This window comes from Myripristis murdjan, chromosome 4, assembly GCF_902150065.1.
Source record: "Myripristis murdjan chromosome 4, fMyrMur1.1, whole genome shotgun sequence".
NCBI lineage: Eukaryota > Metazoa > Chordata > Actinopteri > Holocentriformes > Holocentridae > Myripristis > Myripristis murdjan.
In genome coordinates this window covers 5,992,617-6,004,470 of record NC_043983.1, presented here as the reverse complement: position 1 = coordinate 6,004,470, position 11,854 = coordinate 5,992,617, and the positions used below count along the sequence as shown (strand labels likewise).

At 42.1% G+C, this 11,854-nt stretch overlaps 1 protein-coding gene across 2 annotated transcripts in view; it reads right to left on the bottom strand.

Moving 5' to 3' along the window:
• Positions 1-3,197: 3,197 nt before the first annotated feature.
• Positions 3,198-11,854, bottom strand: part of trappc8 (trafficking protein particle complex subunit 8) — a 34,446-nt gene continuing 25,789 nt past the window's right edge. For both annotated transcript variants that reach the window (XM_030049403.1, XM_030049404.1), the window contains 9 exons: positions 10,963-11,131; positions 10,331-10,427; positions 9,030-9,098; positions 8,876-8,934; positions 7,567-7,773; positions 6,699-6,800; positions 6,022-6,164; positions 5,584-5,670; positions 3,198-4,642 (listed from right to left, as the gene is read on the bottom strand). In XM_030049403.1, the coding sequence (XP_029905263.1) occupies positions 4,393-4,642; positions 5,584-5,670; positions 6,022-6,164; positions 6,699-6,800; positions 7,567-7,773; positions 8,876-8,934; positions 9,030-9,098; positions 10,331-10,427; positions 10,963-11,131 (1,183 nt within the window). In that variant the 3' untranslated portion in view covers positions 3,198-4,392. The remainder of the gene's footprint in view (positions 4,643-5,583; positions 5,671-6,021; positions 6,165-6,698; positions 6,801-7,566; positions 7,774-8,875; positions 8,935-9,029; positions 9,099-10,330; positions 10,428-10,962; positions 11,132-11,854) is intronic.

Genomic DNA, 11,854 nt, shown 5'->3' with positions numbered 1-11,854 from the left:
TTTCCAAGTGTGAGCACATTTAGAGAAAACAGTGGAGGACCAAGAATGGTACCCTGTGGAACCCCAGACAACAAGCCATGCTTGTCTGATGCATAATCACCTAAATTAAAACCAATTCAGGGCTGTGCAAGAAAGACGATTCCAATTCCCAAGCCACCTTAAAAGTATCCCATGATCAACCATATCAAAAGCAGCACTTACATCAAGAAGTAACAATAGACATTTTATTATCAGTACTCTCTCTTAGACCATGGATTACTTTTACTAGTGCTGTTTCTGACCTGTGATCCCATCTTAACCCAGACTGAATCTCACTGACCTGCAGAAACTCACTCAGCTGTTTGAACAGTACCTTCTCCAATATCTTACCCCCATAAAAGGAATAAAAGGCAGATTTGAAATAAGAGCTATAATTGCTCAGGAAATAATCAAAACTGGGACTTTTGACAAAAAGGCTTGACTATAGCTGTTTTGAGCAAGACAGGGAAGATGCCAGACACCAGAAAGCAATTTAAAATTCCCAATGCACCATTAATCAAACTGTCTAAGACCTTTCTAAAGAATGTGATTAAATTTCACCCAGAGAGTAAGTTGACAGCTTCATCTGCAAATAATTTATTTTACCAAATGAATAAAATTGAAGATCTGCTCAGTTCCGCTGTCAATAGTCACAATACCAGCTTGAATATTTACAATCTTTTCCTCATATTTAAACTGTTAGGTCTCAAATAGGCCCAATTGCTCAGAAGGCAGGGGAGGATTTAAAAGGCAACCAATAGTGGAAAGTAAAATTCTAGGATTGTTTTGCTTTCATTGATAATCTTAAGAGAAATAGTCTTGCTTCTCACAGTCTAATGTTATAAACATGTTATGAGGATGTCCCGATGGATTGACAGTTTAGGTTTCTCCAAATTTACCTAGTTTTATGGCATTCCCTTTTTGAGCAGATGTATATTCCCATTTATTCAGGACATTTCTTTTGTCTGTATTTTTTTTTTCAGAGGTACTGAAACTGTAAGTCAATAGTAGATTTTAGTTTACTGCTGAAGTGATTCATTTTTTCATGTACTGATGAGATTCAACTGAGAGAGGTGAACCATTCACAAAATAGGAGAACTTGGCAGCTGCAGATGGGTTTAACAAGTGCCTAATGAGTCCCCCCGTATCAATGTCAGGTTGCAACTTCCACTAGTCGTCCAGGGGCCTGCCCCTCTACATGAGGTCAGTGCTCACCAGGCCTGGAACATACAGTGCCTTGCAAGAGTGAAGAGTACATGTGGCCCATAGCCACAGGTTTTCTAAAGCCTTAAACACAGTTGTGGAAGGGATCCTACCTTGCCTGTTGATTTAGGTCTCCATGATGGGGTCTTCACCAACATATCTCTCCTGTTTATCAGTATTTTCAAGTGTTTCAGATTAATCAACACTGCTGTCAGCTCCAGCAGATTGATGTGACTGTTTTTCTCTGAAGGTCACACACCACCTACGGACCTTGCAATGCAAGTCCCCCCTCATCCTGTATCTACCCCAGTGGTGTTTCTGCTGCCAGTATTCAAGGGTCCGCCCCCATTCGTGAAGTTCTACTTCAACCAGCGAGTCGATGGTTATCACGTGATGTTTGCATCATCTCAGGCCTAAACGTAGGCTGACAGATGCACAAAATACATTGTTGTCCTTTCTGAAGCAGAATGGGTTCCACTAACTGAGCCAAGAGGCAGGTCTCCAGCAGGGGTCCAAGGCCAGTGCAGAGCGCAGTGTCACAGAAAAGACTGTCATCCACAAAGTGCTGGAAGTCTAACACTGCTGGCATCTCACCACTGGCAGCACTGTTCAGTTACACTGTCTGCGGCATGCTCAAGGTAAGGCACTCAAAGCATTGCAGGACGGAGGCTGACAGCAGCGATTGGTAGGGGGTAAGTCAGGCAGTACTTGAAAGAGGTGCTTCAGATGATGCCATCCTAGGCAATGTTGTCATGAGAGCTGAAGAAAAGTCAGTGAGGAGAGGGAAGCTCTCCTGAGTTCCATAGCCGAATAGCTTTTGTTTGAGATTTCAGAGCACAGAATGCAACACTGGTGCTGAAAATGTGTGCCGTTTGTGAATGCAAGCCTTTTCCCTTGTCTCTTAGACTCCACTTCCTCAGAGATACAGACAGAAATTATGTTGTCATAATTTTGATGTGCCAACAGGAACATATGGTGTAATGAAATTAAACTTGAAAACAACAAAACAGCACTGCAGTCACTAGGTAAAATGGGCATATTTGTGCAAAACATTGCTTCACTATACAATGAATTTCTTTGGCACCTCATAAAGTGTGTTTATCACAGCTGAAGCTACAGCTGAAGAAAAGTATCCTCCAGTGCCACTCTACTGTGTTGTACAGTACTCCAAATGCCATGTTCCAGTGAAAAGGTTCAAGTTGGATTGAAGTGTAAGCTTTAGCAAAAGAATTTTTCCAAAACTGAGAAAGACAATCAACTTCCAATATGACAATGAAATACTCTATCTCAAAATGTGAACTAAAGCAGTCCTTAGAAACAAAGAAAGAATTTTTTTTTAGCTTGACAACCAGGCATTTTTCAGTTTATCCAGCGGATTCAGAATGGTTGCATAAGGCAAAAGATCCAAAAGCCGAGTTATCAAACTGATTACACTGTAGCACTTCTGTTGAACTGCTGCTGTTGCCAATTTCTGCTTTATTTAAAAGTAACACTGTAGAGACACAGAGGATGATGTGACGATAGTTTTGGATCACTTTATTTGTTGCAACCCAGATCTCCTTGGCAACTTTTGCGTGGCTACTCTGGCTAACTTTGCTAGCTTACTGTTCTCTCCTCTTCTGACAAAGCTGCACCCCTGTCTCAGATTAGCCATACTCTGACAGAAACCACTGGTCTAGGCCTTGTGTGCAGTGCTCATTGTAGCAAACAGGATTTTGGGAAACTAAACATATAGCCAGTTTGTATAAGCTGACTACCCTGTGTCTCCTGCTTTCTCTGCACATTGGTGGTATATGGAAAAAAAACAAAAAAACAAAAAAAAACTTTGTGTCCATTCTTGGCCAATATGGAATTTATTGGCATCACAAGGAATAGCCTTTACCTGAATTCACCTTTCATGAAATTAGCAGGCTGTCGTAATGTTTTATAAAATGAACACTGGCTCTGAAGAAATTCACTATGGCAGTGAGTTTCATACTTGTTAAAAAACACTTTACTGTATTTTCCATAGACCTGGAAATTATCGAAATCACAAATCATTGGTTACACTTTTATTTTCTATTTACATTCAATTTGTTATATAAATATAATACAATTTTCAGAAAAGCAGTTGAGTAAATACAACAGCTAGATCACAATATGGACAGGTCAAACACGAGAGTTGGGGGGGTAATATATTGATTCGACTGATTGCAGTGTTGGTTTAAAATTAAATGTATTTGCATAAGACATCTTATTCTATAGAATCAACAGAGGGCTCGACAGGTACACGCAGATGGCTGAATGGGCAGTAACATGGGTTTGTCAGCCACAGGCAGGCTTTAAGTGGTTTAGTGGTTGGGTGGGGGGTGGGGCTCTCATCCAGGATATTCAGGAAGTAAACAGTCCACATAGCGTCGTCATGATAACTAAAAAACAGAAAATTCAAAACTACTTTGATACCATTGCAAACGATAGAATTAAATAAAGAATTTTATAAACCAATTTTTTCATCAAATGTCTTTTGCCAGCCAGAATTCCATTACAGTGTCAGCCCCAATACTGTGTATGTGCAGAATGGAATAGTTAAGGAAGAGGAAGGATCAGAATAGACAAAGCATCAGTCCGGTTCTTGACAGCGGCCTGCAGTCAGAGTGAAACAGCTGAAAACATGGCAGCAGCATCAAACAGTCCACCATGTCTTGAACTGGATCCCAGTCTGCTGAAACCAAATGTACAGAGCCAATAAAGATGGACATCCAAATGACTTCATAACTCCAGTGCGGTTTCATGTGCAATCCTGTATCAAGTTTCCGCCGGTCAGTGTGAAAACACAACACGAGCTAGGACTGTCCAGTTGAAACTCTTTGATGCTTGGTTGCTGAGACATAAAACAGACACTTGAAGTTCATAAACCGCCTGACCACTGCATCTGCAAGCTCAATTGATCCATGATACATTCTCAAAAAAGTCTAGCTGTTCATTTTAAATAAGCCTTCTTCCATTTTACTACGAAGTACAAAACAACTGTTTTTCCTGCTGTCCATAGTAGAGTATTAATAGTGAAGAAGGAGAGGAAAACTGGTCAAGTGCGTGGAGAATTAGCTGAAGACCAGGGCTCCACAACATCCAGAGACCCCAAGTCCTTATGTCTGCTGGATGATGGACCTGCCGTGTTTCACGATGCATGGCTCAGGCATTGTTGATGATGATGAGTGCAGGACTGGCTGTCTGCTGACTGGTCTCGCACATGACGCCTTGGTTGGCTGGCTTGGCAAAGACTCGTGGTGTGTTGAGGTTATAAACGCCCGTCTGAAGGAAACATGCCCGCAATGCCAGGCACAGCACCTCCTGAGCCTTCAGCTGCAGCTTGTACTGCGTCTGACCCAGCCAGGTGAAGGAACTATGGACCTCTAGAGACTCAGGATTGAAGGAAGGAGGGCTGGACGGAGGGGGGAGAGAACAGGTGCGGGTGGTGGGGTGGGTGCAGGACACAAGATGACAGGAGAAGAGAAATCAGGAGAAATTATGACAGAGTGCAATGAAGTCACTGGCAGACATTCAGGTACAAGGAATGTTTCACTTAGAAATTAATTCTTTCCTTAACATTCAAGATTGAAGATTGCTAAGATAGTTGACTGCACTTTGCTTTGATTTGGTCATTGAAAAAAAGAAAACATTAGTTAGTGCATGCAGCAAATTAAATAATACATTACCTCATCCTTAAGAGCTGTGCCTCAAGTGGTATTACTAAAAAAGGCTGTGCAAAGAGCTGCTGAATAAGTTTGAAAACTTGCGAGCTGATACTGGAAAAACCTTGAAAAAGTGCTTGTGCATCACAGTTCAGGTAGCCTTGTGACAGCCTCGGGATAGGTATTGTTTTCATACAGGACCAAGGATTCACCGGTCTTTGGTTCACTATGAGGCAATCTAACAAAGTTAATGGAGTTTACACTGAGGGAGGTAGGTAAGTTTCATTTTGGGGTGAACTGGTCCTTTAACGGACAGACAGTCCTCTGACAGTACACAAGTCAGCCAAATTGTGAAAATGGTTATGCATGAACCCTCTGTGCTCCATTGTTGTTCCAGGACTGGCTGACATGATCCTTAAAGGTGACATTTGTATAAATTTGAACATTACATCTCACTGTAAAATTAATGATGAAATCTTAGTTAGAATTATTTTTTCCATTTGCCTTTCACTTCGTCCGCCATCTGCCACAGCACAGTTTCAGCACAGTTTGTGCTGAACTGTGCAACCTGGTGGCACCAAGCAAGGACCAGACTATTTGGTTCTAGTTAAAACCTGCACCCTGAATTTATGGCACACGACTGAAAAGCACTGACACAGAACATATACTCGTACTGTATTGAGGGACTTACCTGGTTTTGTGCCGCAGGTCAATGACGACATCAACTTGAGCCAAGGAGCAGTTGGAGAGGGTCAACGTGACTGGAACCACACAGAGGCTGGACAGGGAGAGCACCAACATTACTAACCTGAACCTCCAGCTGATTCCTGAATTTTGCTTTGCTCATTCCAACCACAGTTACATTCTCAGCTGGTTCATGGAAACATGGCAGGGCCATTTGCAGCTGTGTTCTAATCTAAATTCTGTTTGGTAAAATGACCCTGGTATAGTACCCTGACACATAATTATCAGATCACCTGGTGCTGTGTTCCTTACTTTTCTTAGTCATAGTAAATAGTTTAGTAAACAGAGAAGAACATCTGTCAACACACTGACCACTGCATTAACTCCTGTTCAATCAGATATAGCTACAACAACACAATATTGTGTGTGTGGGTGTGTGTCTCACCTTTCCTGGACAAATGGGTGGCTGTAGGTTTCAGGGTAGGTCAGGTTGGTTTTTATGAGGTGGGACAGTTGTTCAATGGAGGGTTGGATCACTGGAGGAGGCAACTCCGATTTGAACTTGAGCAGCACCATTTCCTGAGCCTCCTGCAGCAAAACCCAACAGATGGACAAACAGTTGAAGGACATGAAACTAGATTCCTCCTCACTGAGAACTTTGACTATTCAACACTGATAATGGCACTATGAATGGCAAAATACACTGTATATAGCTATTGCTATCTAACATGTATTAACTACTTCTCACAACATGTATACACACAGAGTATATATACACTCACAGAACAACCTTGATATCTGACATTGATCTCTCTCTCTTACACTTTGTTCTTGTATTGTCTGTTGTTTTGAGCTGTCGAGGTAGTCACTTTTTTAAATCTGTGTATGCGGTCGGCAGTGATGCTGTAAATTGTTTTGTTTGGGCCATGAACCTCATGGCAAGACACACACACACACAAAAATCACTCATTGATTCATTCATACACCCACAGATGCACAAGAATTCCATTTGAAAACACTTTTTCTGCTTTGTTGCCTTTGCTGATACTGCTCAACATATATGCCAATTAGTGTTTGTGTGTGTGTGTGTGTGCGTGCGTGCGTGCGTGCGTGCATGCATGCCTCTTTCTGAGTTGGGGAGCAGGCCTCTTTCCCGATGGTCTGAAGCGCCACATGGAGCTGGCCTTCCAGAATCAGCTGCTTGTTGTCCTCAACCACATAGGCCTGTAAAGACACACAGAAACACTAAGCTGGAAGTAAAAGCACTCCTCCCACACTCACAGATTCTCAGTAAAATTGAAAAATTGGGGCTCATGCAAGAAAATTTTTACATTTTTTATCTTAACTTTTTCATGCTTTTGCATGAGGTGGGCTTGTGTGAGTCTGCCATGACAGATTCAACACCCCTGAAACTTAATTATCTGAAATCACCCTTATAAATATGAATTGCACCTGTTTGTAAATGAGTACATATTCATGAGACTTGTGAATTAGCACTGCGGCCATCCCAAAACTGCCATACAGGGCAGACATCAAGCCAGAAATTAATAAAAAAGTAATTCAACAGAGGCAAGCCATGTTATACATGTTATAACTGCCTCTTCCATAGACCTTAAACACACCAAACGACTTATGAGTGCATCATTCAATTCATTTATTTGAGGTGTTAATAGATAATACAGTTACCTCAATAGTCAGATTCAGTTGAGTGGAATGAATGCAACTGTCTGACTAAAAATGATGGATTTAATTGCTTGGAATTTTATGGTCATATTATGCCCTGTTTGAATTTCTAACCACCAAGACCCCATTCATGTCAGCTGTTTGTTAGAAGAATTAACTGCAGTAATTAATTCACTATGTGTTTGCTGGCTGTATGACCTTCAGTGGGGTATCCACTGAAATATGAAAATATAATGACAGAATTTTAGTTGAACTGTTCCTTTAAGTACATGATGTGCCCTCTTCTCTATGCTACCCAACTCTGCACCTTCCAGAGGATGATGATGTTGAGATCCAGCTCATTACACTTCTTGAATACACTTGCGAGGTCAGTGGTCCCGCCTGCAGCCGCGCCCAGCCCCTGGGTCCTGCCGTGGGAGGATGACTCTGCCGAAGCTGCACCAGCTCGCCGAGACTCCGATGTCTGACAGCATCGGAAGAAGAAGTCGCCGCACGGTGTGGTGGAACTGATGATCTGCAGGGTGGAAGGAGCAAGAGGTGAGGGGATGGGAAAAGTGGGAAAGATAAAGGACATGGTGAAGGATATAGGAAGAGTAGAGATTAAGAGCAAAGAGAAGGGAGGAGAGGGTGGGGAGGAAGGGAGGAGGGAGGAAAAAAGTGAGCATAAGCAGAATATGGGATTAGAGGTACAACAATACCCGTGGGTGCTGAACATGCTACAGCAGCCCCCCTGAGGTGGCAGAGGGGAACACACCCAAGGGACCTAATACTAGATTCAGTGCACCAAGCACTAGATCATGTGAATGTGAAAAAAAAATCAAACATTACCTGGGTAAATGTCACAGTGAAGTACGTTAACAAACACATTAAAGAATCCCCTTATTCCAGTGGCTTATAGAAAATAAATAAATAGTTTTCTCTTTTCTTAGGAAGATTAAGATTGATGGTCAAAACACACTGGGCACATGACAACAACCCCTGATTTCATTTGCTTTATTTTAGGCTAATTAAGATAGGCCATATTAATAGTGAATATAATTTGCCTATACCTTAGACATATGCAAACATGAAAACGGTGAAATGACCCTTCAGCTATTAATACCTCTTGCTTCTCCTCTCTCTTTCCCCTTATATCAGCTGTTTGACTTTGCCAGCCAGCTAATGTTTCAACTATAAACGTTAGTTACATCTCCTGCTTTACGATTCATCACCATTCCATCATCTGAAACCGAATGCCAGATGTTTGAGTTCAGGTTTATTTAGAGCCCTTAATCACAGTTACAGTCTCAAAGGGCTTCACATGCCAACAGTTTATGGGGAACGAAACGACACAGCCTGACATCAACCCTACAGTTCAAAAAATAAATTATCTCTCCATCTCTTCAGCTCTGTCCCTCTACCCACACTTACATTCTTTGTAGTTAGCCAAGCGGCTACTTGAACGGTGTGTTTCCAGGAACTGGCCAAACTATACAAGCAGGCATGACAACTACAAGTGCTTGGAGGTTTTTCCTCAGCACAGGAAGTGGTCCAGTGCTTGTAAAATTATTTATCACCTAGGAAAATACCTTTTCAAAGGTCAAAGAGAGTGGTAACTGGAATATTTTCAAACTTACCCTTTCGTTTCCCAGATTCAGGTCAGCAAAAGAGTATTTCTCTACCGCATCTGATGTGTCTGGAAACGACAGACAAAATAGTCAAACCACTGCTCAGCTACACAAGTCTGATCAAGGTGGTCTGACTTGGTTTGCATTTTATGCATAAAGGTACCTTGATGGGGTTTGCATCGGGTGGCCCTGAAGCACAGCTTGGCTCTTTCTCTGCTGGTGAGTTTATAGTCTGGAGAGGAAGATAACAAGCAAGAGAGGTTAACAGCTACCTCACACTACTCTAATACAAATTCTTCTGAACAGCAGCACACACTCTGTCCAAAGAAAGACAGGCAGAGGAGTTGAAGAAGAATATGTAGAAAAACAACAGGGTTCCAGCACTTCGATTCCTAATAGCTCCTATTAATTGCTAATAACTGTTATTTAACCTGGACGGATCAAGAGTGGGTTTTGACTGCAACGGCAGCAGCTCAAGCCAGCAGTTAGTGTAAGTCATTAATCAATAATTTGTCTTGTGGGTCAGTCCTAAATATGAGGGTGCAATGCTGAGTTTCCCCACTACACATAAATGGGGGATGCTGTTGCATTGCATGCATGCTTCACCCTAATATAAACCTACAATGGTGATTGTGACGGTTACAACAAGAGGACAGTATCTGGACAGTCAGGACCAGAAGAGACAGAGGCAGTGAATAATTTGTCACTTTAGGGACCTTTTGGGAGAGTGAAGGCCAGAGTATACTTCATAAAAAATAGAACTTTTACGGCAAATGCTCGGTTACATCAGGAGAAGCATTCATTTGAGTTGTTTTGGTGTTCCCTGCGCAAAGTCCTTGGCTGCACTTTGTCTTATGTCTTTTCTAGCTCTTTCACCTCCCCACGGTCTGCGACTGATCCAAATACCACATGGCTGGTTGCATCATGGCTGGGAGGCCAGGAAGCTTGTGTTTCCTTCTTGCTTCTTCATAGAGTTATAGAGCCAGCACATCAATGACAGCTGAATACTGCTGAAATTCCTCGTTATGAGTTTTATTTTGAGATATTTTGCTGTGCATGTGACTGACTGTCTGGGAGGCAGGTATTATATAATGTAATAGTTTCACCACTTTGGTTTTACCAGTTGTCCCGTAAGATGGAAAACACCTTAGCAATCACTTCCTGTAAAATAGTCTGTGAATAGTTGTAATACCTGAGCCAGTAGGACGACCACACCCCCCTGCTGTCCGACAGTCTCATGAGAGTGGTGTCCTCACTGTGTGCTAGCTGCTATGTGATATGATGATCTTGGCTCCCTCCCAGCCCATGACATGGTTTTCCCTCTTGCAATGGTCTGAGACTGCTAATTTTAAGTTTTCCTAATCCGCCTTGTTTCATGCCCCACATATTTCTCTTTCACATTCTGCTTCTCCACTTACAAGCCTAGAAAAAGCCCGTAGCAAACGTGTGCTGAGAGGGACCAACCTTTTTCCTTGGCTGGGTTGATGCACTTGTGAAGCCACCAGTGTTTACTGCTGCTGGACACCTGGACGATGTGGAATTCACGCACGCCAGCTTCACTCTGATGAGATGCAGGTAAAGAATGAGTGAAAAAGGGGTAGAAAAGCAGAGAATGTGACAGAAAGGAATGAGAGAGAAAGTAATATTCATTGTCACCTTTCTCCTAGGGGTGTGCAATACTGAAAAAAATTTTTGGGGGATTGTGATGATATTTTGCATCCCACAAAAACATGTTTGGTTTTTTGGTTTTTGCAAAATGAGTGCCACTCTTGAGTTTGTCATTTCATGCATTGTTAAAACAATAATTAAGATATTATAGTAGATGATCTATATCGCAAACTTAAGAATTAATATAGGATTCTGGTTAAAAATTGCCAGAATTACCTTTTAAGGAGCTGCTAAACCACCAAAAGTCATGCCTATAAATGAATTTCAATGAAGTTCAACAGTGTTATGGTCTAAATCCTTATCAAATGTTAATGTTTACGTATTACTAACAAATATGTCATCTGGAACATGCAGTGCATTAACTCAGAGAGAGATGTTGGTGAGTTTTGTGCACTGAAGGTCTGGCTGTGTGATGCTTTGTGTCTCACCGTGTTGATGTTCTCAACATCGATGAAGACCAGCATGCTGCCGCTGGTTTCCTCCTCTCTGGTCTGACTCTGACTCTGGTCCAGGGGGATACTGCTGCGGTAGGCGGACGCTCGGACGCTCAGAGACCGACTGGCGCAGATAAACACTGTGTGACGCAACACCCGGTGGCTGGAGGGGGTTGGAGTGAGGTGCAGAGTGGTTGTTTTGAAAAGGACAGCCAAGTGTATGTGTGTTTGTGTGTGTGTGTGTGTGTGTATGTGCACATGTGTGTTGGAGACAGGGGTGGAGGGGGATTAGAGGCAGGGGCAATAGAAAGAGGTGGACAAGGAGGGTAGGAGAAATCAGTCCTATTTACACAACATTTTTCAAGACATACAATTTATATACAGTGGTCCCTTGTTTATCGCAGGACTTACGTTCTAAAAATAACCTGCAATAGGCGAAATCCGCGAAGTAATCAGCTTTATTTTTTACAGTTATTATAGATGTTTTAAGGCTGTAAACCCCCTCACTACACACTTTATACACTTTTCTCAGACAGGCATTAACATTTTCTCACTTTTCTCTCTTGTTTAAACACTCTCAAAGTTCAAACCTTTGCAAACATACAGCACTTCAGAGTCACACTGCTAGCGATCGAAGATTTATGTAAATTTGGCAAGCTGAACGCATTCTGTACTGTACAGGAGACACGGCACGGAGGAGAGTGATTGACAGTGGTCTACAGTCCCTTAGCCAATCAGGATGCAGAACACAATGCGCTGTAAAAAAAAAAAAAAAAAGAAAAAGCATGCAAAATTGCACTAAAAAAATCCGCGAAACTGTGAGGCCGTGAAAGGTGAACCGTGTTATAGCGAGGGACAACTCTATATAATATACAGATTATTACAT